Source organism: Copadichromis virginalis, linkage group LG14 (assembly GCF_057382275.1).
Source record: "Copadichromis virginalis isolate Kocher_CV1m ecotype Utaka linkage group LG14, C_Virginalis_male_GT1.1, whole genome shotgun sequence".
In the NCBI taxonomy this organism is placed as follows: Eukaryota; Metazoa; Chordata; class Actinopteri; order Cichliformes; family Cichlidae; genus Copadichromis; species Copadichromis virginalis.
Window position 1 is genome coordinate 1025939 of NC_140631.1, and position 27607 is coordinate 1053545.

Consider the following 27607-nt stretch of genomic DNA (forward strand, 5'->3'; position numbering starts at 1 on the left):
TTAAGGATATCCGAGTCCAGAAAAAAAATTTCAGGATATATTTTCATGGATTTTACGCATCCGGTGTGATATGAGTGACTATGAGTGTAAAATAGGGCTGTGCACAAATAGCCAACTAATTCTCACTGCTGTCACTAGGTGATACCAGACTTATTAATCATTTAACCTGATTGTTACAATTTAAATTGATGCCCACGCCGGTAAATTACTGTGTCCTAAATGTTGTGTAGCCATCTGCCTTTAGATGACACATTGTTGTCGAGATGCACCATAGATTAAATCTGTTAATCTATGGTAAGAATTTGATAAATGATTTTTAAATGCCTTTGTTATTATTTTTTGACATTTTCCATTAAACATTTCTCAAATCTAACTGATTACCTGAGTGTTTTTTAGTTTTACACTAGTCAGTTAGTCTATTTTTTTTTCCTTATTTAGCTGACAGGAATAGTAATAGTTTAAATGCTAATGTTAGCCTTGTAGCAATGGTAAATGGCCTGCATTTGTATAGCGCTTTACTTAGTCCCTAAGGACCCCAAAGCGCTTTACACTACATTCAGTCATCCACCCAGTCACACACACATTCACACACTGGTGATGGCAGCTACATTGTAGCCACAGCCACCCTGGGGCGCACTGCCAGAGGCGAGGCTGCCGGACACTGGCGCCACCGGGCCCTCTGACCACCACCAGTAGGCAAACATGGGGTTAGCATCTTGGCCAAGGATATCTGGCATGCAGTCAGGAGGCAGCCTGGGATCGAACCACCGACCTTCTGGTTAGTGGCTGACCTGCTCTGCCACCTGAGCTACAGCCACCCCTTCATAAGCCATTGCTTCCTTTATAAGCAATGGCTTATGAAGGAAGCCAAATGTTTAAAGTTACTGGTATTGCTAACATGTTTGCCAATTTTTTGCTGATGCATTCCACAAAACATACTTACAGACATAAAACTGCTGTGGCTGTACTGCCTGTAACTCCTAGCTTCATATCTAGCCATCTCATTCTATCTAGGAAACTGCTATATTAGGGATCTCAGACCATAGACCATGTTAGTAAAGTAAGGAGCTTTGAAGACATGAACAGTATAACTGATTGAGTTTGATTAGTAAGACTGCATTTGTCATACTCAGACAAAGAACAGAACCCATTAAAGAAAGCAAGCCAGAAATGGTGGCGATTCCATTTAAATGTTCATTTTCTATTTTATCTAGGGATTGAGAGTAACGAAGTTTCTATTCTCTGTATGTCCTGTACATGTGGCAGAATTGACAATAAAGTTGACTTTGACTTTGACTTTGAAAAGAAGAGATTCACTTACTATTTTTGCAAGTGTAAATAAATCTTACAGTTACACAAGTTGTAAAAACAACAGTTCTTCCTAAGGTTGTATCAATGGGCATTGGAGTCAACAGAGAATAGCAGTGACCTACTATCTTCTACACTGAAATAGAAGCTCAGTTCGTCGCAGTTGTAAGGTTTCTTCACATCAGAGTTCGTCATAATTTTGAGTCCAATTTCCTAGAAGTGGAGAAAGAGAAAAACAAGTCATAGTAAAACCATAGATTGTTTCTTGTTTTTTGCTGTCATAAGTAGTAAACAAAATAAAACAACATTGGCATAACAACTATGCTATTTGTTTATTTATTTTTAAATACAAGGACAAAGACACAAAAGAGGATTTGGAGATAGATGGAGAGAAACCGAAACAGGTAAAGAAGGAAGAAGAGTGGCAAATTGACAAAAAAAAACAACCCCAAAGAACAAAAACTGTACAGTTGGAAAGAAGGATGCGGTACAGCTAAATGATACCAAACTTTGGTTCGAAGAGTGTGAAAGACCTACAGAGAAAAAAAAGATATCTAGATATAGATCATATGAATATCTAGATAGACATATAGATAGATATGACATTACTTCCGGTGCAAACATCCTGGCGCCCCTCCAGGCAGACGTGTTTGCTTGCTCCACTCTCAGATGCCAACTTGTTGTTTGTTTTTTGTTCTTTTTGCACTGGATAAGTGCTGTGCACTCTTAACCATAGCTGGACTGGCCATCGGGCATACTGGGCATTTGCCCGGTGGGCCGCTGGCGATTTTTTGTTTTTATGGGCCGATCAATTTTTTTTTTGGAAGTGTGTAAATAATGAAAGGTGTTGGATTGGCCAATTGGTCATGATCGACTCTGGGCTGGACCAATTACAGCCGAGCAGGTCGGATGCACCCTCCCCCTTGTTTAGCAATCTTATAGACGAACTAAAGAAAATGGAGAACAAAAAAAGGAAAGAAGGTGCAGAAAAAATTAGGGCCAAAAAGAAACAAGCCCTTCAGGCAGACGCTGCCAAATGTGTAAAAATAACTGAATTGTTTGGCGGTAGCTATGGCATAGCTTCCACAGATTTAGCAACATCAGCAAGTGGTGGAGGCCAGCAGGTGGATAAGGGAAAGGGGAGGCAAGAGGAGGAGAGACCCGCTTATTTTATGCTTAAGGTTAGTTTCTCAAACTCCTCAAAATCTCAAAAAGGCAGATTTATCATCAAAAGTGGAGAAGTCTGTGACAGAGGAGACAGAAGAGCAGCAGAGAGAGATGGAGAGATGACTTTATGTCATCCATGAGGGATGCATTTGACATATGTTTCACATATTATAGCCCAACAAGTTACTCATAGCAATTTAAATACCAGCAATCACTTTTTGGCACAAGTTAATAATACAACAGCTTCTTGCCATTTTTTGTGTTTCTTTTTATCGCTGTGTAACTGAGTTCAATTGAAAGCCTGCATGCGCTAGTACCTCTTGCCACAAGTTCCCAGAATCCTTTGCGGTTTTCCCCTGAATGACATCACATTTTTGGTGGGGCGGTCTCTAGTCAAAATGCCCGGGCCGATTTTTTGTCCCAGTCCAGCCCTGCTGTTAACATATCCGAGACAGGCACTACTGGACATCGGTAACTCACACAATCGTCCGGACTTTAACCTTCCACCGGACTTGAGGGGGGGATTCCATGTGTTCACTGGAGTTTTTAATCCTAAAAGGTCACCCTTACTATCTGCAGCGGGAGCTCTCAGCTGTGTTTTTGGCCACTGTTTACATCCAGCTGCAAGCTGACTCCACGGCAGCGCTCGGCCAACTCCATGACGTCATCAGCGCATTAGAGACAACTCATTTAGATGCTGTTTTTATCGTCACCGGTGACTTTAATAAGTGCAACTTACGGACTGTACTCCCAAAATACCACCAACACGTGGCCATTCCTACCCTTGACAAGAACACCCTGGATCATGTTTACAGTAACATATGTGGTGCATATAGGGCTGCACCACGCCCCCACTTTGGACAGTCTGACCACATCTCTTTGTTCATGTACCCAGCTTACAGGCAGAAGCTGAAACAAAGAACCCCGTCATCAAACCTGTTAAACTGTTGACCCCAGAGACTGAGAGGATCCTACAGGACTGTTTGCTCAAACAGACTGGGATGTGTTTCAAACTGCAGCCACCAAGGAGAACTGCTCTGTCAACATACAGGACTATGCTGAATATGTGACTGGGTGCGTCAGCGCCTGTGTTGACAATATTGTGCCCACCACACACGTCAGGAAGTCCCCCCCAAACAGAAGCCCTGGATCAACAGTCAGGTACGACACATGCGTACTCAGTCTCTCGCATTTAGATCAGGGAATGAGACGGAGTACAAAGCTGCGAAGTAGGGACTGAAGAAAGCCATTACAGCGGCTAAGAGGCAGTACAGAGAGAAGCTGGATGGCTTCTACTCTTCTGCTGACCTCAGGCGGATGTGGCGAGGGCCGCCATCAACACCATCAGCTCTGCAGGCGGTCTACGGAATGACCTCAATGGACTTTACACCCACTTCGAGACCTCTCCAGACCTCACAGACCTTCACCCAACGCCTCCCCATAGACCAGTTGCACTCACTCCAATCATTACAAAGTGCTTTAAGGGAGTGGTGTAACATCCCAGACACTCTGGATCTCCACGTCAGACCCCATCACTGCCGCTCTTCACTGTTCCCTCTCCCATCTGAAAAACAAAGACTCATACATCAGGGTACTTTTTGTTGATTACAGCTCCGCCTTCAATACGGTCATCCCACACAAACTCACTCACAAGCTGGCAACACTCGGCCCGAGTCGGTCAGGATCGGCAACAGGACCAGCATTATTACAAACACTGGCGTTCCACAGGGTTGTGTCCTCAGTCCCATCCTCTACACCCTGTACGTCTCCAATAGGGATAACACCATACTGAAGTTTGCGGACGATACTGCAGCGATTGGTGTGGAGAGGGCGAGCAGCTTTAGATACCTGGGCGTCTACATCAGTGAGGACCTCACCTGGACACGGCAACACTACTGCTATGGACCGCAAACGCCTGCAGAGAGTGATAATAACTGCAAAGATCACCAGGACCCCGCTGCCCTCTCTGCAGAGCATCTACCATCACAGAGTCCAGAGGAGAGCTGCCTCCATCCTCAAAGACCCCACACACTTCCAACACGGACCGGTTACACTTCTGCCCTCAGGGCGGAGGTTCAGAAGTGTGAAATCCAGAACATCTCGACTCAACAACTCCTTCTTCCCCACTGCTATCAGACTCCTGAACCGCTGACCTATTCTAACAGTAATAATCATTTTTGCACATCTCACATATCAAACCAGCATATTAAGCTCATAGTTCTTTTGCACACAAATCTATTTAATACTTCAATTTTTTGTCTCCATTTATTTATTCATACTATTTGTATTTATCTGTTCTAGTTCTATTTGTACATATTATCCGGCATCCATGTGTGGACAGCAGAGAAAGAATTTCATCGTACAGAGAAATGCAGAGACTGTTACTGCCTACATCAACAAGTGTATTGAGGATGTAACAGTCACGAAAACCATAACTGTGCGGGCCAATCAAAAACCATGGATGACAGGAGAGGTCTACAGGCTGCTGAAAGCTCGGAATGTTGCCTTCAGAGATGGAGACGAGGCAAGCCTGAGGACAGCTAGGGCCAACCTTTCCCGTGGCATCAGAGAGGCTAAGAGACAGTACTCCAGGAAAATATCTCATCACTTCAAAGACAGCAGAGACTCACGGAGCCTGTGGCGGGGCATTCAGACCATCACAGATTACAAGCCCCCACCACAGACCTGTGATAGCACTATCCCCCTGCTGAACGAGCTGAACACTTTCTTTGCTCGCTTTGAAGTCCGAAACAGCACCACTGCACAGAAGACCCCACCCCCTCCTGGTGACCAGGTGATGACTCTGTCCCCGGACAGCGTGAGGAGATCCCTCAGCAGGATCAATGCACGAAAAGCTCCGGGTCCTGACAACATTCCTGGTCGTGTACTGAGAGACTGTGCAGTGGAACTCACTGATGTCTTCACAGACATCTTCAACATATCACTCATCCAGGCTGTCGTCCCCACATGTTTTAAAGCCACCACAATCATTCCGGTTCCAAAAAAGTCATCTCCCTCCTGCTTTAATGACTACCGTCCTGTTGCACTTACTCCCATCCTGATGAAGTGCTTCGAACGACTAGTCATGCAGCACATCAAGACTGTCCTGCCCCCCTCCCTGGATCCCTTCCAGTTTGCGTATCGGCCCAACCGCTCAACCGATGATGCCATCTCCACTGCACTCCACTCAGCACTCACACACCTGGACAAAAAAAGATTCATATGTTCGAATGCTGTTCATAGACTTCAGTTCAGCATTCAACACTATAATCCCCCAACAGCTCACTCAAAAACTGGTCCAGCTGGGGCTCAACACCTCACTGTGCAACTGGCTGTTGGATTTCCTCACCGGAAGACCTCAAGCAGTACGGGTCGGCAGTAATACATCCAGCACCATCATTTTAAACACGGGGGCCCCGAAGGGATGTGTGCTGAGCCCCCTCCTCTTCACTCTGCTGACCCATGACTGCACTCCATCATACAGCTCCAACCTCTTCATCAAGTTTGCGGACGACACAACGGTGGTGCGTCTCATTAGCAACAGGGATGAGACCGACTACAGAAGTGAGGTGAGACGCCTGGCCACGTGGTGTGCTGACAACAATCTCTCTCTGAATGTGGAGAAGACGAAGGAGATTGTTGTGGACTTCAGGAGAATGCACACCCAACATGCTCCTCTGACCATTGACGGAGCGTCTGTGGAGAGAGTGAGCAGCACCAAGTTCTTGGGTGTGCACATCACAGAGGATCTCTCCTGGACGTACAACACCACAGCACTGGCCAAGAAATCACAGCAGCGTCTCTTCTTTCTCCGCAAACTAAGAAGAGCAGGAGCACCAGCCCCCATCATGCACACTTTCTACAGAGGCACCATCGAGAGCATCCTGTCGAGCTGCATCACTGTGTGGTTTGGAACCTGCAATGCGTCCTGTCATAGAACCCTCCAACGCATAGTGAGAGCTGCAGAGAGGATCATTGGTGTCTCTCTCCCCTCCCTCCAGGACATTTACAGCACCCGTCTCACTAAAAAAGCCCTTTGCATAGCGGCTGATCCCACGCACCCAATGCAAAGCTTCTTCAAGCTGCTGCCGTCAGGGAGGAGACTGCGGAGTCTCCAGACTGAAGGACAGCTTCATCCATCAGGCTGTCAGGAAGCTTAACTCCCTCCCGATTCTGCCCCCCTCTCCCCTCCACAGTCTCACTGAACTCTGTCACTCTCTCTCTCTCACACACACACACACACACACACACACACACACACACACACACACCACTTTGTGGAGCATTGGACTGCCATTACCTCATAAGACTTTGTTGTTACACTATCTCTTACCGCATACTACTAAATCCCCATTTGCACTATTTGCCTATTTGCACTACTCTGCCTCCTTACTTGAATATTGTATATTGTATATTGCATAGCTTTTTTTTTGTTATACGTAAAATTGTATTGTATTTATTTAAATTTTTACTTTTTAATTATTTTATTTGCATTTTTTTAAATCACTAGGGTTTGAGAGTAACGAAATTTCTATTCTCTGTATGTCCTGTACATGTGGCAGAATTGACAAATAAAGTTGACTTGACTTGACTTTTCTTTGTACACATCACAACAAACGCTTTGAATCTTGAATCATGTCTTCTGCAGCTAATAGGAGACATTACTGTGTAGTTTCAGTCAGACATCAGATTAGATGAACAAATGTTTTACTTTAAAGATGCTGTAGACGTCATTCTTCTGACTGCCTGGTCCATAGTAGATCGAGCGCGTTTCTCGCCGTGCTCCCAGATTGTCGCTCACAATGGCCGGTGCTGGTGGTGCTGTTGGTGGTGCTGCTGTCTCCAAATCTGCATCTATTACCATATCTGGCACTGGCAAGGGGTAGCAGGGATATGGCTCTGAGTCCTCAACATCATAGGAGTACCCAGACAGCTTCTCCACAGGCAGCTGACTATATACCTGCATGAAAACACATCTGTACATGAGCCTGGTGGGGTGATAGCGGTGATCTTTTTCTCTTATCATCCATTAGCAGCAAACCACTTACATAGATTGTCTACTCTCTAGGAGCACTCAGGTGTAGGAAAAAAGTGCTTGTATTAGTGGGTTTGAATGGGTGAATGAGGCATATTATAAAATATATATTTGCTTTGATGCAAATGAAGGTGACAACAGATGCACTGGAGAAATAACACTACAGACTAAAAAAAAGATGGTTTTGGAGGTGATGGCCACAGCCCCCCAGGAGCCAGAGCAGACAGAGATGGAATCAGGGAAACTGCATCATCCACAGCCCTCAAGATGATTTTAATTTTTAACTATGATTTTTGGTATGATTGTGAATCCATCCGCCAAGACTCAAAAGTGACTATACAATTTATAGGCAAGGCCTGTTTGCTAATTACTAAAATAAAGAGTCGTTTCCAAATGTTCAACTTTCACACAGGAAGTCCCAAAATCCAGGTCCAAATAGATGTCTGTACAAATAAAAGAAGCCATCATTTCACTGAAAAAACAAAATAAACCTATCAGATATAAAAACTTCAGCAGTGGCCAAATGACCAATTTGGTGCATTCTTAACAACGAAGGACTATATCTATATATATATATATATATATATATATATATATATATATATATAGATATACAGATATAGATATATACACATACATATATATATATACACACATACATCTATCTATCTATCTATCTATATATATATATATATATATATATAGATATATAGATATATATATAGATATATAGATATATAGATATATATATAGATATATATATATAGATATATAGATATATAGATATATATATAGATATATAGATATATATATATATATAGATATATAGATATATATATCTATAAAATAAAAGCTAGGTCAACACCACCAAAAGACCATGGAAGACAACCGAAGCTGATGATCAGATTTGTTCCCTTGGTTAAGAAAAACCTTTTACACCATCTAGCAGTATCGACAGAAATCCTGAGGCGGTAGACCGTCGATTGTCAAAGTACATAATCAGTAGACGCTTTCATGAATGGAAATACAGGGTATACAACAAGATGCAAACCACTAGTTACACTCAACAAGAAGGCTAGATTGGACTTGACTAGAAGACATGTACGAGACCCTAAACAGGTATTTTGACTGACGAAACCAACAAACCTGTAGCAGAATGACCAGAAGAGAAAAGTCCAAAGGAGAACAAATAAGGATCTGGAGCATACCATATCATCTGTCAAACATGGTGGAGGCCATGAGGAACTGGGCCATTCATGTTTACTGATGATGTGACTGCTGATAGATGTAGCAGGATGAATTGTGAAGTGTACAGAGCTGCACTCTATGCTAAGATTCAGCCAAATGCCAGAAAACAGATCAGATTAGGGCAAATGGATAATACCTGCAAAAACAATCAAAGACTTGTCAAGGTAAAGAAATGAGATACTCTTCAGTGGTGAAGTCAGACACTGAAGACAAAACCAGCAGCAGAGAGGCCCACAATCAAGCAGCAACTGAAGGCAGTAAAGGCCCAAAGAAACAGCTCAAGGGAGAAAACACTGCATCGGTTGATGTCGATGGATGTGAAAGCAAAGGATTTTCATCAAGCAATTAAAAACAATATTTCTACTTCAATGTATGTTAGTTTGTTCAGATACTTTTAAACTTCAAGAACTTTTACCTTGAATATTTAATTGATTAAGAGCCAACAGGTCTTCCAGTATTTTCTTATTTCTACGCATTTAATTTTTTTGAGTGGTGTAGAAAGTAGATGTTACAAAACCAAACTATAGTAATGGTAGTGTTCTTAATATGGATCAAAGTAGGACGAATGATTGTCGTACATAGCTGACAGTAAGTTCCTGCTCAGTCCGGAGCAGCAGGACGCTCTGGTCAATAGCTCTAACAGAACACAAGGAGCCAGGGTGAGCCTTGAGACTGAGGGTGGTCCTCTCTGCTGGAAGCTCCTGGAGGGAGGAGAACTTCAGAGACACCTGTGTGGGAGATACCGAGGCGGAAAACAGATTAAGCCTGTCTATCCTTATGTTAGCTCTCTAAAATGCACACATCCTTCACTACATTCCCAAGTGGCTTTGAGGTCCTAATGTGGTAATGTACTACCTTGTTATTGAGGCAGAGCTGAACAGGGAAGTCATGGCTGTCAGCAACAGCCTCTCCACTGGGCATCAAAGTGTAAACTACCACCTGGGCAAATGGTGCCAGGTCTGACATCCGAGTGAGCGGCACGGACATCTCCCCTTTGTTGACTGAGGAAGAACCAAAGAAAGCATGGCAGCAATTATCAAAATAAACAAGATAATATTGAGTCACGTGACTAATGAGCAAATAAGCTACATTATTAGCATGAAGCTAAACTTGCAAAATATAATTAGATAATCAAGAACGAACAGTTATGTCTATAACTTCTGTTTCCTGAAGGACAGGAATGAGATACAACACATAAGTATGGGATATCACGCCCTTGTGTGTCCCAGTTGAAGAAACCTTTATTCACGCCTTTAAGGCGGATGACGTGTGATGACACGCACATGGCCCCGCCTGCACATATAGCCGCTGTCATCACAGTCATCCCTCAGTTCGATAGCCACTCTTCACCGAGCCATGCTGCTCAGCGGGGCCACCTTGTGTTGTACCTCGTTCCTCTCCTTCAGAGAACAGAAGTTATAGATATAACTGTTCGTCCCTTACAGTTGATTCACACGGTACAACACGTAAGTATGGGAGAAATATACACACCCTGCAGAGCAGCCACCGAACTGGCATCGGACCACCACCACGTTAGTGTGCGCTAGACCCAGCAGAAAGGACAGCATGAGCCACCGAAGGGGCTGTAACGTCCAAGCAATAAAACTGCACAAAAGTGTCCAAGTAGTTGCAGCACAAATATCAACTAGAGGCACCTCCTTAAAAAGAGCCCATGAGGTTGCCATCCCCCTGGTGGAATGAGCTCTCACCCCCAAGCAAGACCCTTATTGCTGTACGCCAGTGAGATAGCTTCTGTAATCCAGTGGGACAGCCTCTGCTTGGACAGAGCTCTACCTCTATTTGGATTAGCGAAGCAGACAAACAGCTGGTCACATAAACGCACATTCTGAGTGCGCTCAATGTAGGTGCGTAGCACACGCACTGGACAAAGAGAATGCATCCTCCTCTGCTCCTCAGGTGCAGAAGGAGGGGAGCAAAAGCTCAGCAACTCAAACTCCACTGAGCTAGAAGATGCAGGCATGATCTTGGGATAATACGACTTTGTGCCATCAGGAGAGAACTGTGTGTAGCAGGGATGCACAGACAGTGCATGAAGGTCACCCATTCGCTTTGCCGAAGCCAAAGCGAGAAGTAATGCAGTCTTATATGAAAGAAATTTCATATCCACAGACTCAATAGGTTCAAACGAAGAGCTACAAAGGGCCTCCAGCACCAAAGTCAAGTCCCAAGCAGGGACACTGGACTTAAGCACAGGTCTCAGCTGGCGAACTCCTTTCAGAAAACGTATGGCGAGGGGATGTGCACCTGGTGTCAACCGTCAAAGCCAATATGACAAGCAGATATAGCTGCTGAATAAACCTTAATTGTCGAAAATGAAAGGCCCTTATCCAGCAGCTCCTGCAGGAATCTCAAAACATCCACAATAGAGCACTGAAATGGGAGAGTGTAGCGGTCCTGGCACCACTGCTCAAAGGCTCGCCATTTGTAAGCGTACAAGCCTCTAGTAGATGAGGCCCTAGTGTTCTGAATTGTCGCTATCACACTAGGTGGCAAACCCTTAGCAATCAACATAAGCAGCCAGAGATGGCTCCATAGGGGTGGGTTAGCTAAGCCAGCTTCCTCTGCGCCATTGCCGACCGACGCAGCAGCAGCGGCAGATTGGACCGACAATGGGCTCTCCTGCTCATCCTCCGGCAAACCATGGATGTCCAGGCTGATGTCCAGCATGTCATCGTGCTCCTGGGGAGATGATGACATGCTGGCGCTCCTGCATGGTTCCAGCTCGTCTTCGGTTAACCCATCAACATATTCCATGTGGTCAGCCCAGCTAATTGTGGGGGACACCGACCGGATAATCCTTGTCCTCAGACTTGGATGAAGCCGGGGCTCCAGACACAAAGAAGTGAGGGTCGTGCTGTGTGACAGCCGTCCGTCCCAGCACCTTTTCCATAAATGTCACCCGTCTTTAAAGGATCAAGTGCGGACCTGGAACAGACTTTGGGCTCCGTCAACACTCTCATGGCGTGGAAGATCCCAGGCAGACAGGGCAGGCATCGTGCTGGTTGCTGTCGTGCAAAGAGAAACCGCAACTCTGAGGACAGGGAAGGACAGGGGCGAACAGAAGATTTCTGATTTGCTCGCTTCAGTTTGGAGTCCATTCCAAAACGCAAAGTAAAAGGCTGCACAGGAAAACTGGAAATTAGCGCTCTGCAGGTAGCCTACTCACCAACTGTGTGGTAGAGGCCAACACCAATGGGCAGTTAAGCTAAGTTCAAGTCAGCAGATAACAGAGCTAACTAGCCCAACTCACCAGAGGTGTTCTCAATGAGGTGACGAGCGTAAGAACTGAGAGATAAATGGTAAATGGCCTGTATTTGTATAGCGCTTTACTCGTCCCTCAGGACCCCAAAGCACTTTACACATCCAGTCATCCACCCATCCACACACACATTCACACACTGGTGATGGCAGCTACATTGTAACCACAGCCACCCTGGGGCGCACTGACAGAGGCGAGGCTGCCGGACACTGGCGCCACCGGGCCCTCTGACCACCACCAGTAGGCAACGGGTGAAGTGTCTTGCCCAAGGACACAACGACCGAGACTGTCCGAGCCGGGGCTCGAACCGGCAACCTTCCGATTACAAGACGAACTCCCAACTCTTGAGCCACGATGATTGTGATGACAGGGTTACATGCGCAAGCAGGGCTGTGCGCATGTCATCACAGGTCATCTGCCTCCCATGTTTCTTATATATAAATATACCACTATTTACTGAGGACCATTTTGGACACCCTATACCAGGGCTGCACAATCCCAGTCCTCGAGAGCTACTATCCTGCAGCTTTTAGATGCATCCCTACTCCAACACAGCTGAATCACATGGTTTGATTACCTCTTCAGCATGCCATCATGTTTGGCAAAGGCCTGATAACAAGCCATTCATTTGATTCGGGTGTGTGGGAACAAGGATGCATCTAAAAGCTGCAGGACGGTAGCTCTCGAGGACCGGGATTGGGCACCCCTGCCCTATACTGTACTCCACATTGCAAAGTGGATGCATAGCATTACATAAAATGGCCTTGTTTATGATAAGTAAAGGTATATTTCACGCAGTGCACTGATGCAGACTTTAATAGTTTTTTGACATTAGGGCTAGATAGCCAATAGTAGAATATTGAAATTAGTGGATGACCTGCTCTACCACCCCAACCTCACCCCTACATGCTTTGATGCAACTTTAAAGGGCTTTTTCCATAGGACGTCTAACTCTTAAAATCACAGACTTCTACTTCAAAATTAGCTTTCGTCGTGTTCATACCAATTCCCACTTTGACAGCCACTGGGATACGACCATGCTGCACTACTGAACCTCTGGACTGCACCTGCAAAGAAAGACAGAACGGAAACGTCACTATGAGGGTGTGTTTATGTATATCTGCAATACATCTCAAACGTGTGCACAAAAGTCTTTAGAGAAAAATCATTTAGACTGAAGCTACAAACAGCAATTCTCATGCAGATCACCAAAATCGTGTTTCAATGAACACTGGGTGGGGTCACGTCACAATCCCTTACACGTACCAGATAAAAGAAGTCGAGGACCTCCTGCCCTTTCTCCAGCTCCTCTCCCTGGATGATGTACTGGGCACGCACAGTCGCTTCACTGTCACAGGGCAGCTTACTGCTGGCCTGCATGAGCTTCAGAAAACTACTACTCTTGGAGTAAAACGCTGTGACATGGTGGTGGCTTGCCCTGTAGTTGGGTCTCCTCAAACCATAAACATAATGGTCATGCTCCGTTGTATTTTTTGAACTCGCCTGTTGACAAAGTGAGGTCAAATATCAAATTCCTACTCTTCACATTAGACCAGTGTTTCCCAACCAGTGCGCTGTGAGAAATGATCAGGTGTGCCGTGGAAGATTGTCTGGTTCCATCTGATTAGTACTCCAAGTGATCGCCGTGATGGGCAGAACAATTACATGATCTTCCACAGGACTACAACTACCTGCTCTAATTAAATCTGTTGCCAACTGCCAGCAAAATAGAAGATGAAGAAGAAATTACATAATAGTCGTGCTGTGACTGAGACAGCGCAGCCATAATAGCAATAGACAAATATTTGAAAGAAAAAGTAGACCTGGTCCTGGAGAAACCTCTGACCCAGATGAAGGCCGTAGCATGAGTAGTGGTCAGAAGAAGCAAAAAGGTAACTGGGACAAACCGAGCCAATACCGCTATACCTGATGTGCGGTGAAAATGATCAATATGCTTTTTGTGATATTTTTGCTGCTGGCATGCCGTGTGATTTTTCTAACGTGAAATATGTGCCGTGGCTCCAAAAGGTTTGGAAACACTGGGTTAGACACTTGGAAATAATAAAATATTAAAAAGTAACTAATTTCATGACAATGTAGGCCAGCGTGGGTGTATGATCAGTACGACTGATGTGATCAATCACAGTCTATCGACCTTATAACTGATGAATGTTTAAGTGCAGGCAGCGGCAGCAACCAACCTTCAGATGCACACTGTCCTTCCAAAGAGACGTGCCCAGAGAAAACAAAGCCACGCCATTCACGTCTGTGGTGAGCTCTAGTTTTAGTGAGCTACCAACAAACAAGTACACTGGCTCATTGGCAGCAGGCTTGTTGTCTGGACCAACAACTTTGATCTGTGAACAAGACAGAGTAAGAAGTTGTAACAAGACTCACACATCTCCATAATAATGATTGTTATTGCCCTTGATTAGCTTCCTCTGCATGACTCAAAGCATCCCTAAATACTATTTCATACATCTAGTTACATTGTAACAAATGCAGTGTTACATCGTCCAGATTCTAGAGTCGTCTTAGAATCTTTTGGGCTCCAGGAGAAACACGTCCACCTCACGGTAGGATCAGATGAAAAGCTCATGAATCCTGCTGTGCAATGTCCTGACAGCAGGATGAGTCTGGTTACCTTTCCTTCAAACGGGATGCCAGGCTTGTATGCCTCAGGTACATCCTCGAAGGTGACAGTTCTGATGTCACAGGTGAAGCTGGTCTGCCCGTAGCCTTTAAGAATGACGCCTAGATGATAGTTAGCATACAGATTGCAGGTCATCAGGAATTCGCTGTGCTACCTTGATGAACAGTCGGCTTTTAGTCTGCCTACCTGTGCCATACTCTTCCATCTCAGCAGTCACCTCAAACGTGTCACTGTAGATGTTCTTGTGGAGGAAAAACGCCGTCATGTTCACAGTTTGTGTAGCACATCCACTTTTATCCGTCTAGAAGATCACAGAAAGTGAACACCAAGAAAGTAAAATCAGTGAAAAGGACTGATTGCAGTACGGTTAGCGTCTCTGTTAACATCTGGAACACTCACAGTTAGTTCGTAGGTCTTGCAGAGGTCTTTGTTTTGGGGAGATGAAAACCAGAAGAAACGGATGGCGTTTCTGCAGAACCGTGCCTTCACCGAACCAATAACAGGTTTCCCATACGTGTATCTGTTAAGAAAACATACAAAGATGAGATTTGTTGGAACGAGAACGGCCGGATCATGTTAGTTGTTGCCGGAAACATGACTGGTACAGAGTCTAGCCAGCCTCAGATCTTTCATTTCCTGTAGAGGCTTTGCCTTTTCCCAGCTGGCCACTGTTAATAGTATGAATTATATAAATACTCAAATTCCTCTAGTAAAAAGTACTATTATATCAAAGTACAGACAAAATAAGGAAAACATCATTGCTACAGGCAGTTTGTTGTTCCCACAAATCCAGACCCATCTTTTGTAATAAACGACAATGTTGTTAGCACCAGCGCTGCCCAGCTGCAGTTCTTCACAGTGTGGATTTCCTTGAACCAACACAGACAAGAACACCAGTTTCTGTTCAACTGGGACATTTACTTTCCACAAATCTTCAGTGCTGCCTCCTGATCCAGGACGGTAATCACACTGGGCAGATGAACCTTCACTTCATACTTTGGCAAAACTAGAGCAAAGGAAACAGAGTCAGATCTCCCCGTAGCTGAGAATTTACATAGACTGAGCTCGTAATCATTTCCGGTCTATAAGAGAAGATGCTTCATTTTTTCCCTCCCACCGTATTCTTTGATGTCAAAGCTGTGGGATATTTGTTCTCCCTTGTCTGTCAAGGCAGTGATGGTGTAGCTTCCTTGTACAGCCTCAGGAATCATGGGGTGTGAAAGATCAAGGATGCCGCCAACAACAGATTTATCCAGCCACTGGGCAATGCGATTTGAGCTAGGATCCTACACAGAGTAAAGACAGAGGAGAATTTATTTAGGGATGTCAAATCAAACGAGGCCGTAGCTTCCAGCCTCCAGCTCCTCTGCTGGGGCACACAGAGATGTTTCCAAGCCAGCCACCAGATAATCTGTGCTCTTTGTGGATTGTGGGTCAGCCCTGTGACATGGGGAGAAAAAAAACAACACACACACACACATGATCCCTCATCTGAGACGGGCATGCCAGAGTGCTTCCTGGAGCCAGGCATGGAAGAAGGACAAGCTCCTGCAGGAGGGACCAGTGCAATCCAAACATCGCCCAAACTGACTGGAGTGACATTTATCTTAACGAGCTCTCGTTTGGAGAAAAGAACCTATTATAGTCCTCCTCCGGATGGTTGCTTGTGTAATTAGGTCTGTGATTCAGAGGTAGCTAAAGTCCTTCTTAGTCTTCACAACAATGCAGCGCAGATATCCAATCTACAACAGACTATTGTAGATTGGATATCTTCTTAAACAGCACCACCCCAGAGAAGAAAAAGGGGGGGGGGGGTGCAGGGAGCAGTCTGCACTTTAATTACATGTCATACAGCCCTCCCTCCATCGCCTCATTTCCTGCATCTTTGCCGTTACTCTCACAGAAGGCACAAATGGCAAAATCTTTTCAAAGAGCCAAACAGACATGTCAGCAGTTCCCAGAAGAGATGCCAATTTGAGTGTTTCTTACCTGCAGCGCCACTTCTTTATACTGAAAGGAAAACAGAAGAGTTTACATTTAGTTTATCTGCACACAGAATTAACACAATAAGGACAATTTATTAGAAACATATCAGTAAGGTTTCCTGTTGCAATGACTTTCAAGTCAGTATGCATGTAGGTCCCGGTTCAGATCACACAGCAGAACCCAATTACTCAGCAAGCACATAGCACTGAGTGTCCCGCTGACAGATGTGAAGGCGCCACACCCTGAAACAACACCACCACTGCCAGGTCTTATTTCCTAATTGGACGATAAAAGTCAAACAACACACGTCCCCCTCCACGGCTCATTTATTACCGTGTTCCTCTGTAACACCTTTGGCACACGTGATATTTTGGCCTCAATTATTTCGTTCTTACATCTCCAGAGTGCCGGAAAGAGCAGATGCATAATGGCAGATAAAGTCTCACAATGCCACGTCTTCACTACAGCTGGTGGGAGTTACCACCTTCAAGCTAGCTACTTTCATCATGTGATGCATCCGAACGGATTTCACGTCGACTGCGTGCAGTCGTGTTTTCAGCCTCTCGTCCAAAAACGGAAAAGGCCCTGAGCCGCTATTGATTCAGATGTTTGGGTCAAATGTAGTGTGCGCCAAATGAACTCTGACAGCATGTTTATCACACTACTCCACACAGCGCTCCACACCCACGCTGTCTTCAAAATCAACAAACAGCCTTCCTTTCACCTCCCACTCTCCTGAACCAAAATAGACCTTACTCTTCAGATTCACTGACTGCCTGCTACAAATCACAGCACATTATCAAGTTCGCTGCTTGAAATGACTCCACAAATGGCACAGCGGCACATGATTCTGACAGACGAGAACAAGTGGATAGAAACGTACCACTCGTTCCACAGGGATGAAATTGGCATCCATGGAGACGATCCGGAATTTGACTTTAAAAGAAAGAAAAAAAAATGCATTACTATACTGTATTTTCAGTTATTGCACAAGTGGATAATGAGAGGAAGAAGAAGACAAAGGGAAAACGATCCTGGTGATAGCAGATGGACTAAAAAGAAGCAAAGCAAAGTGTATGCAAGTCTCTCTTTATACTCTAATGAATTAGGGGCACATGTCAGATTCAGTGGGGAAAATGAATAAATCATGTTGATATCTATACTGATACAGACTGGTCACCGTGTTAGGAAAGGATGCCCCATCGTTTGATGGAAATGAGAATCATCAGTCTGCAGACGGCAGAATAAAGAAAAACCCTGAAAATCAAAGTGAATGATGGTGAAGACGAGTTTGTTTTACTGAAATGCAGCAACGGTGCTCAGCACTTTGATGCTTGTCTGCATGCCTGACAACATCCCGGAGGATCTCCTCCCACATCCGGACCAGGGAATGACTGAGCTCCTGGACAGTGTGAGTTGCACCTGAAACATGATGTCCCAGAGGTGTTGGTGTTGGATCTCGGTCAGGTGAACGTAGGTGCCAGTCCATGGTATCAGTTCATACTGCCAGGCATTGTTGTGTCCAGTCTAGGGCCTGAGAATGGCTCCTAATGACAGTCAGGATGCTGTCGAGGTCTGTGTGTCCCTCCATGGATACGCCTCCAGTCATGCAGAACAATGTTACAGGCAGCATGTTCTCCACAGCTAGCCCACACCCTTTTACAACTGTCACATGTGCTCAGGCTGAACCTGAAGCTCATCTGGGCACCTGCGGTGGACCTGACAATTATAATACTGGAATACCAATAACACTAGTTCCATAGGTATCAGTAGTGACACTGACCCTAGCCAAATTCAAAACTAGTGGAACAGTCAGAAAAGATGAAGAGGGAAAAACGTCAGTGACCTTCAGCTGTGAAACCTTTCGCCTTTTGGAGTTGGCTCATTGTTGTCCCTGTAGCACACCGGTTGTTGCCTTCATTAACAACCCTGTCTGATACTTAACTGATCAGATCAACACCGCCCGAGTTTCAGTGACCTGGAATATGTATCGGAGAAGTCTACGGTTGCTGTTAGCCTTTTTTACACAGAAAAATATATCTTAACATGTATTTGCCTATTGTTGGAGGCAATACATTAAAAACCAAAAAAAACCAAAACATCTTTAAGGATTAGCTACTGATGACGTCACCTCAGCTTGAGCTGAGTGGTTCTGCCATTGGTTACGAAAGATGGATGTGTTGAGGAAAGGCGGGTCTGACTGTGACACAGCCAATGATCTTCCGTTTTGAAATAATAATAATAATAATAATAATAATAATAATGGATTGCATTTATATAGCGCTTTTCAAGGCATCCAAAGCGCTTTACAACTCCATTATTCATTCACTCACATTCACACACTGGTGGAGGCAGCTACAGTTGTAGCCACAGCTGCCCTGGCGCCATCTGCCCGTCTGGCCAACACCAGTAGGCGGTCTCTCCCAAGGACACAACGACCAGGACAGAGAGCCCAGGGATCGAACCGGCGACCTTCCGGTTACAGACGCGCTTCCCAACCCCCTGCTCCACGGTCACCCCCCAAATGTGGTATGACTAAGGCTACGTTCACTCTGCAGGTCTTGATGCTCAATTCCAATTTTTTGATCAAATGCGATTTTTTTTGTCTGCTCGTTCACACTACAAATAAAATGCGACAGCAAACGCGCTCTAGTGTGAACGCTCAAAGCGGCCGCATGCGCAAAAGCAGACGTCACGCACAACGCGCTCTGTTTAGACCCAGAGCAGCAGTATGTTTGACTGTTTCGGACTTTACGTTTCCCAATTTTGCTCTAAGTTATAAAGTTATTTTGTTATTTACATTTGGCCTAATAATTCGGATACGGGTCGCATAGGGTCAAAAAAGTCGGATTTGATGCGCTTTCGCCTGCACTGTGAACGTAGCTTTTGATTTCCAAAACAGACTAAATTTATTGCCACCTGGTGGCCGTCAGACAGAATGCAGGTTTAAGGCTCTTCTGCATCGGGTTCATTTTTCTGACGCTGCAGCTACATCCATGTTTTATTCCACGTGCGATTTGGCGAGCGTGGCTTAGCTGGCCAAATAATACCAACTGAAAGCCGATTTCACAGTGACACGGTAAAGTGTAATGTTACTTCTGATTGGATCACCTGTGTCTGCAAATGGAAAGCATGAGACAGATTGATTTAGGTAAAAATATATATGTTACAGTATTCTTGTGGTTATAGCTTTGAACTTGTTTATAGAAGCTGACTGACAAGCTCATTTTGTTGAGACTGACACCAGTTTATAAACTGTTATATGGGTCAAATTCATTTTTGATTTTTACTCGTGAAACATAACGTCGTCGTGAGTCCTTACTGAAACACTATGGCAATGCTATTATAAAATAAACTTGTTTTACTGTCATAAGGAGTTGCAGAATACCCAAAAAAGTTAAACTCCACTAGATCATCTTATCTTAATCAGACTTAAAAAAAATGGTAAATGGCCTGTATTTATATAGCGCCTTACTAGTCCCTAAGGACCCCAAAGCGCTTTACATATCCAGTCATCCACCCATTCACACACTTAGACACACAGACTTATTCAGGAGTTAGCAGCCTGCACTAGCACTCGACGGCACTAAGTGGTCAAATAAACTCCTTTTCTCTTCACCCACTCAGCGTGTAGGCCTTTCCTACTTTAAATATAAACAGCCTCTCTCTAGGAAAGCACTCTTCTTCTGTGCACTGAACAGACAACAACCCTCAAGTTATCAAGTTATTAAGTGGTGGCTCAGCATTATGCAGATATATCAGACCAAAAATGTGCAAGCACAGCAGAATGGGTAAGCAGTGCAGACGAGACGGCGCTGCAGTAGCGTATCGCTCCTTCTACAACACAACAGCTCCAACACCTCCACACTCACTCCACCTACCAGTCTGTCCAGGTTTGTAGATGGGCTTATCAGTCCGGACGATGTGGATGAAAGTTGGAGGCTCGATGACGACTTTGGTATGCTTGCTCGTCAGATTTTTTTCATGGAAAATATTGACATAAACTGTTGCCACAATTCGGCTGCGTACTGCAGGGACCTGCAACACCAGCAAACACACATTTGTCAGAGATGGAAAACGTTTCATGCAGAGCACAATCTGTACTTTTCCTCCACAGCACTGTGTAACAGTCTTCACACACACCCAAAGAAATGATTTATTTTTGAGTAACAAACAGCCAAGATATAGTTTTAAATTGTTTTGTTTGTTTTTGCCAGTTTAGCCTTTTTATGTAGACTACATTGGTTCGTCCCAGGTGTTACTCTCCTTTTCATGCATGAATGAGTCAGAGGTTAGAATAAAGTGAAAAACTAAATAAAACACATTCCACTGAAAATGGCAGGTACACAGCGTGGACTGCAAATGGGTGAAAGTGCAGCCAAACACATTGAAAGACTTTCAGAAAGTCTGAAGAACTAATGCTGAAAACCACTTTAAAAAGTGACAGTGTTGGCCCGCTTCCTTGGACACAAAATGTGTGGCAGCTCATGACTTTTGCATTAAACGTGTCATAAAAAGCCATCTGAGCTGTGCTGCTCTTAGGGAACAATGTTGCACACAGTTAATTATGAAATGCTGTCACACTTGTGCACGTTTTCACTTGTTAATGCTGCTGTTACATAACAAGGACCAGAACCACTTCCACACATGTCAAAAAGACTGTTGTGTTCAGATGTGTGTTGTGAGACTGAGCGCAGGGTTGGCTTCCAGAGGAATGCAGGTACATAGCTAGCCTCTGGCAGAAAGCAGTCTTTGTGCCTAGAGACAAAAACCAGTCCTGCAACAGGGCCAAATAGCAGGAACAAAGTGAAACTAAGCGCGACTGTCACAGAGGCTATTTGGGTCGGCGGGTCGTTCCACATCAATATGGAGCAAGGCCTGCAAGTTGCATAACAGCAAGCAGAGGTGTGACATAAAGCAGAGCTGCAATTTGCAGAGAACCCACTGAGGTTGGCAGTCTCAGTCATGGCGCCGGGAGGATAATTAGGTCCAAACTTGTGCCAAGATTTAAGCCATTAGCTTAATGGATGGTGATAGGAATTCTGCTTGGAAACCACGCTGGTGCATTTACTGTCTACAAACAACACAACACAAAGCTTTTTGTTTTGTTTTTAAAAAGTGAAATACTGTAAATACCGCGAATCATTGTTCACGATTAGTCATGCTGGAGGTACATCATCGAAAAACAGCTGCAATTCAGCCAGAGGACGTTCTGAAGACAGTATTTAATGAATCAGAGTGAATATTTGTTTACAGCAGCTGTGTAGGAAACGAAGAGAACACTTATTACTGTAAAAGGAAGCTGGTTTCACGGATAAAACACTAGGAGCTAGAGCTGATTGGTCCGTGTGTGATTTACACTCTGGCGTGATGGCGTGGGATAACCACCAAGCAGATTTCATTCACAAACAGAAACTTCCATGTGGTTAGTGCTACAATTAAAATTTCAATCGCTTTATATCGAAAACATAATGAAATGTTCCAGAAGAAAAAAGTTTACCCAGTGAAATATGTATTTCTGGGCTATGGTCTAATAGGACCCCACTCATCCTGAACTATCCCCCACATGAAACTGGAAGTGTGGAGAGTGGGAGCCTGAGTATTCACAAGCTCTTTTGTGCTTTTCTTGGATCTGACCTGGAAGTTTAGGCAGCGGTAGAAGTCCTCATTTACTTGCTCATCTAAGATTGTGACAGAGCCCTCAGTGAGGCCGATGACCATGCGCACAGGCCCAGTCAGGCCGTGAATTTGGGCACACAGGGTCTCCTGTTTCCCTGCAGTCACACGCGAACTCACAGTCACTGCATAAATCCTGCAAGGAGAAGAAGAAAGTACCCTCATTAAAAACAACCCAAACTGTCAGCACTCGTTTAAGTGAAAAGCTAGGAGAAAAACAGTGCCAAGCATTAAAAAGTACAGCCCAGCTCCATGTTAAACACACGTTTGATTTAGAGAGATAACCGCTAATGTTTAAAAAGCACAAACTTCTAGCGTGTTGCTACAGCTAGCTGATAAATGGTCCAGTTAAAGAACTAAATGAGTGTGGCGCAGGGTTAAATCCTACAACCATCATCTGTGTCTTTGTTTCAAGGTGAAAGAGTCTGATTTAACCTCAAACAAAACCAGTTTCTTGTGCTCCAATATAAAAGTTAACACCCTGCATGTGAATTATGTAGCTTCTAAGAGAAGGAGTGTGCTAACAAGCTGCTACATGAGAAGTTAAAAGCATCCGATTACAGCAACACACTGAAATTCAGTGAGCGACTCATTCTGTCACAGATGTTTGTCAAAGCACACTACACGGCCAGGTGACTGGAAGCACTACTGGAAAACACCATCAAACGTTAAAAGGATGCAATTTACTTTTTCTGGAGGGAACCAGAGTTATGCTATAGTTCTGATTTGGCCTGCAAAAAGACAGGAAGACAGGACAAAAGACACTATGCTGAAATAGAGAATGGTGTGTGAACACACAGTAAATGAAAAAGGGTGAATGAAGGAAAGTGACTGTAAGTTAAAGCATCAGTTTTTATTTTAAAATCCACCGTGGTGGTAGAGAGAGGCAAATGTATCCAAAACATCAGTCATCTTCCAAACATTTATGGACCTAACTGTATGTAACAGAAATACTCCCCATTATGAATTTCTTCTTAATGTACCTGCTTGTGCACAACACATATAGTCTACAGAAACTGTGTGCACAGTATTTTTATTTCAGCCCTGGAATCAAAAGGGAAGCAGAGTTCCAGTAACTCCTGTATCCCCATGCCATCCTTCCTGCACAGCGGACATATTCATCCAAATAACCACACAAGGCCCATATAAGTTACATGTGCAAATGAACATTGGAAAACATCAGCAACAGCCATGATATCAGCTTCTAACGAAGCACTCTGCTGGATTCTCTGTGTCGACGCTGCTTGGCACACAGGGGCCTGCTGCTGCCAATGAGAAATAAAGGACGCATTTAATTGCGTTTTGGGTGGTGCTGCTGAGAATATTGATGCTGTTTTTGCCAGGGAGAAAGTTGCACAATGATGAAAAGTCATTTGACTCCCAGTGTAAACTATGAAAGGCATGCGAGCCATGATGATTAAAGTTTAGAGCAAGCAAAAAAAGTCAGGGTGGAAAATGTTATTCGGCCTTCCAGTACCATGGAAATCATGTCCCATTTACACGCTACTCAGGTAAAGCCGAGAGCAGGTTATTAATCAAATGCTGGTAAGTTGTAGCAGATGGGACATGCGCGTACGCACGCACGCACACACACATAGTCTTTGCTCATTGCATAACACTGTCCTGTGGCCACACACTGGACTTTCTGCCTCACCAGTGGAATGTGCAGGTTTTTCGTGATTACACCAGAATCGAGTGACAAATACATGATGACGCTGCGCGTGACATTTTTTTTAAAATAAAGTTTTTCCAACACCACCTCGTGCAACTATTTGGACGCGTCTTGGCGCGAGGGGCAAGCCAAACTTTAGCACAATGACATGCATGAGTTTCGTTAGAAATATACGTTTACTTACGTGTCGTTGAGCAAGGCCGATGCTTGCACGAGAGCTGATGAGAGTATGACAGCAAACAGCTGAAGGACATGTGCCATAGCTGCAGAGGAGAGTCGGTGCTTTGCGAGCAGCGACACGAGCGGAGCGAACCGGACTGCACCGGAGGAGGAGGACGGACTTACAACCCCAGGGCCCGGACCCAGAGAGAGAGAGAGGGGGAGACACCGAGGGATGTGCGTGGTACCAAGTAGCTGTAAGAGAGGGGGTCTGCTACAGTGATTTGCTGTTTTTACTGCAAACACCGCCACCCCCTCTTTCCGAGTCACTCCCCCCAACCTCGTTGGACCTTTGCAGCCGCCTCCCTGTTCCCGAAAGACTCCCAAAAGTCTAATTACACGCGCACACACACAGAGTCCTGCCTGCGGACAGTGTCTGCTGCTCGAGTTTCTGAAGAATTTCAGGAAAGCCCAGTGGGGCTGAGACGAGAGTGGGTGGAGAGGTCTGATACAGTCGAGATGACCCTGCACTTTGAGCACCTGTTGGCCAATAACAGTCAACGGGGCTTTGAAAACAACAAAGATAAGGCAGGGGCTCTGTGGACCTTAACTGTGTCCCCCAAAGCCTGCAGCTTTTCAGAGTTTTAGCATTTAGCGTTTCCCCCTAGAAACACTAAACACAAGAATTACAAATGTCCTCGTGCACTACCTTCACATGCAGGAGATATGAAGTTTTCTCAAATGATGAGAGCAATATTAAGCCCAATCCAATGTTTACCACCAGCAAACTCTTTAATCCCACTCAGCCTAATTGTTGTGCCCTGTCTCGTTTGTTTGTTTGCTTGGATGATAAGATCAGTGGTATCAGGTCACAGTTCAAGCCCGGAGCCTGTCAGCCTGGCCGAGGGTCTCAGTTCTGTTCTTTGACTTTTATCTGATTTTCATGACAGATCTCCTTGATATCCACATTTCTAGCTGACATTATTCCTAAAGCATTTCTACCTCCCACTGGCTTCTGACTAATGTCAGTCAGTCTCTCTCATTTGATTTCAAATCACTTTACAGCCAGAGCTGTCCCCGGACTGTTAAAGGGAAATAATATATTTGATAAATTCCAGTCTCGTTGTTGACAGAATGATAACACAGAAACAAGATTACTAATGTTATTCTTATTCACTTAGATAAAGGTGAAAATGGAATTTTAGATTTATTTGATTCATCAGCAGCTGTTGACACCATTAATCATGTCATTCTTATTGAGAAAATATGGACCTGTGTTTGTATCTGTGTAATTGCACTGAAAAAGTTTTCATCAAACCTTCAGTCCAGTTTTATTTATACAGCACCAAATCACAACATCAGTCGCCTTAAGACACCTTTCACTGTAGGTCGACCCTACAATAATACATTCAGAGAAAAACCCAACAACCACATGACGCCCTATGAGCAAGCACTTTGGCGACAGTGGGAAGGAAAAACTCCCTTTTAACAGGAAGAAACCTCCAGCAGAACCAGGCTCAGGGAGGGGCGGGGCCATCTGCTGCGACCGGTTGGGGTGAGAGAAGGAAGACAGGATAAAGACATCAGAATCAGAATCAGAATCAGAATCAGAATGGGTTTATTGCCAGATGTTGAGGTTTACAACATTAGGAAATTGCTGCGGTGCTTCAGTGCAGACAATAAGAATTAAAGTGCTATGTAGAAGGAAAGATATGTGCATGAGATATACATGAGATATATACATGAGAATAAGAATTATGAGTGCTACGTAGAAAGATATATACATGAGTGCAGGTGGTGATCAGTGCCAAACATATATACATGAGAATAAGAATTAAGAGTGCTACGTTGAAAGATATATACATGAGTGCAGGTGGTGATCAGTGCCAGACATGACATGTTGCAGTGACACAGCGTAGGGTCATGTGTTAGTGGCGGGGACAGTCATATGGTTATTGTTCATGTGTCCAACAGCAGAGGGGAAGAAACTGTTCTTATGGCGAGAGGTTCTGGTGCGAATGGACCGGAGCCTCCTGCCTGAGGGGAGCAGGTCAAACAGACTGTGTCCAGGGTGAGAAGGGTCAGCTGAGATCCGAGCTGCACGCCGCAGTGTCCTGGAGATGTACAGGTCCTGCAGAGATGGGAGTCTGCAGCCAATCACCTTCTCAGCAGAGCGCACAACACGCTGCAGTCTCTGTTTGTCCCTGATAGTGGCTCCAGCGTACCACACGGTGATGGAGGAGGTGAGGATGGACTCGATGATTGCAGTGTAGAACTGCATCATCGTCCGTGTTGGCAGGTTGAATTTCTTCAGCTGCCTCAGGAAGTACATCCTCTGCTGGGCTTTCTTAATGACGGAGGTGATGGTGGGCTCCCACTTCAGGTCCTGGGTGATGGTGGTACCCAGGAAGCGGAATGAGTCCACAGAGGTGATGGGGGTGTCAGTCAGGATGATGGGGGGGAGTGGGGCTGTGTGCTTCCTGAAGTCCACAATAATCTCCACTGTCTTCTGGGCATTCAGCACCAGGTTGTTGTGGCTGCACCAAGACACCAGACGTTCAACCTCTCTCCTGTAGGCAGACTCATCCCCGTCAGAGATGAGCCCAATGACGGTGGTGTCATCTGCGAACTTGATTAGCTTGACAGACTGGTGGGTGGAGGTGCAGCAGTTGGTGTACAGGGAGAAGAGCAGAGGAGAAAGAACACAGCCCTGAGGGGAGCCGGTGCTGATGGTCCGGGAGTCCGAGACATTCTTCCCCAGCCTCACATGCTGCTTCCTGTCCGTCAGGAAGTCAGTGATCCACCGGCAGATGGGATCAGGCACATTCATCTGGGAAAGCTTGCCTCGGAGATGGTCTGGAAGGATGGTGTTGAAGGCAGAGCTGAAGTCCACAAACAGGATCCTGGCGTAGGTTCCTGGGGAGTACATGCTGTGGAAGAGAGACAGAGGTTAATAACAGATATGATTCAATGCAGAGAGGTCTGTTAATACATAGTGAGTGAACAAGAAACACCCAGTGCGTCATGGGAATCCCCGGCAGCCTAACTAAGGGAGGATTCAGGGTCACCTGGTCCAGCCCTAAGTCTATGCTTTAGCAAAAAGGAAAGTTTGAAGCCTGATCTTGAAAGTAGAGGTGGATAAGCAAATACATCTAAAAGTTAAAAGTACTGAGGCATATGTCCATAAACCATACCATAAAGTCCTCTGAGACAGGATATTTCTAATTTTAGCTACGGCCAGGATGTCTACTGAGGCATGAGATGGTATCTCGCCCCTGCAGAGGCTGCATATGTAGTCTAATTCCTTCAGGATGGCACATCAATATGTGCCATTACCAGTGTTGGGGAGTAACGGAATACATGTACCGCCGTTACGTATTTAAAATACAAAATATGAGTAACTGTATTCCGTTACAGTTACCG

The 27607-nt window shown here is 44.9% G+C and overlaps 1 protein-coding gene across 1 annotated transcript in view; it reads right to left on the bottom strand.

The window, feature by feature from the left end:
• a2m1 (alpha-2-macroglobulin 1) overlaps positions 1-24669 on the bottom strand; it is a 64571-nt gene extending 39902 nt beyond the window's left edge. Inside the window, exons 1-17 of the mRNA XM_085478945.1 lie at positions 24210-24669; positions 22315-22489; positions 20559-20715; positions 17561-17613; positions 16681-16701; positions 15809-15977; positions 15613-15697; positions 15091-15211; positions 14878-14992; positions 14683-14792; positions 14240-14395; positions 13305-13541; positions 13042-13105; positions 9614-9759; positions 9337-9486; positions 7187-7435; positions 1434-1521 (exon numbers count right to left, since the gene is read on the bottom strand). Coding sequence (XP_085335071.1) covers positions 1434-1521; positions 7187-7435; positions 9337-9486; positions 9614-9759; positions 13042-13105; positions 13305-13541; positions 14240-14395; positions 14683-14792; positions 14878-14992; positions 15091-15211; positions 15613-15697; positions 15809-15977; positions 16681-16701; positions 17561-17613; positions 20559-20715; positions 22315-22489; positions 24210-24286 — 2173 coding nt within the window. The 5' untranslated portion in view covers positions 24287-24669. The remainder of the gene's footprint in view (positions 1-1433; positions 1522-7186; positions 7436-9336; positions 9487-9613; positions 9760-13041; positions 13106-13304; positions 13542-14239; positions 14396-14682; positions 14793-14877; positions 14993-15090; positions 15212-15612; positions 15698-15808; positions 15978-16680; positions 16702-17560; positions 17614-20558; positions 20716-22314; positions 22490-24209) is intronic.
• Positions 24670-27607: the final 2938 nt, after the last annotated feature.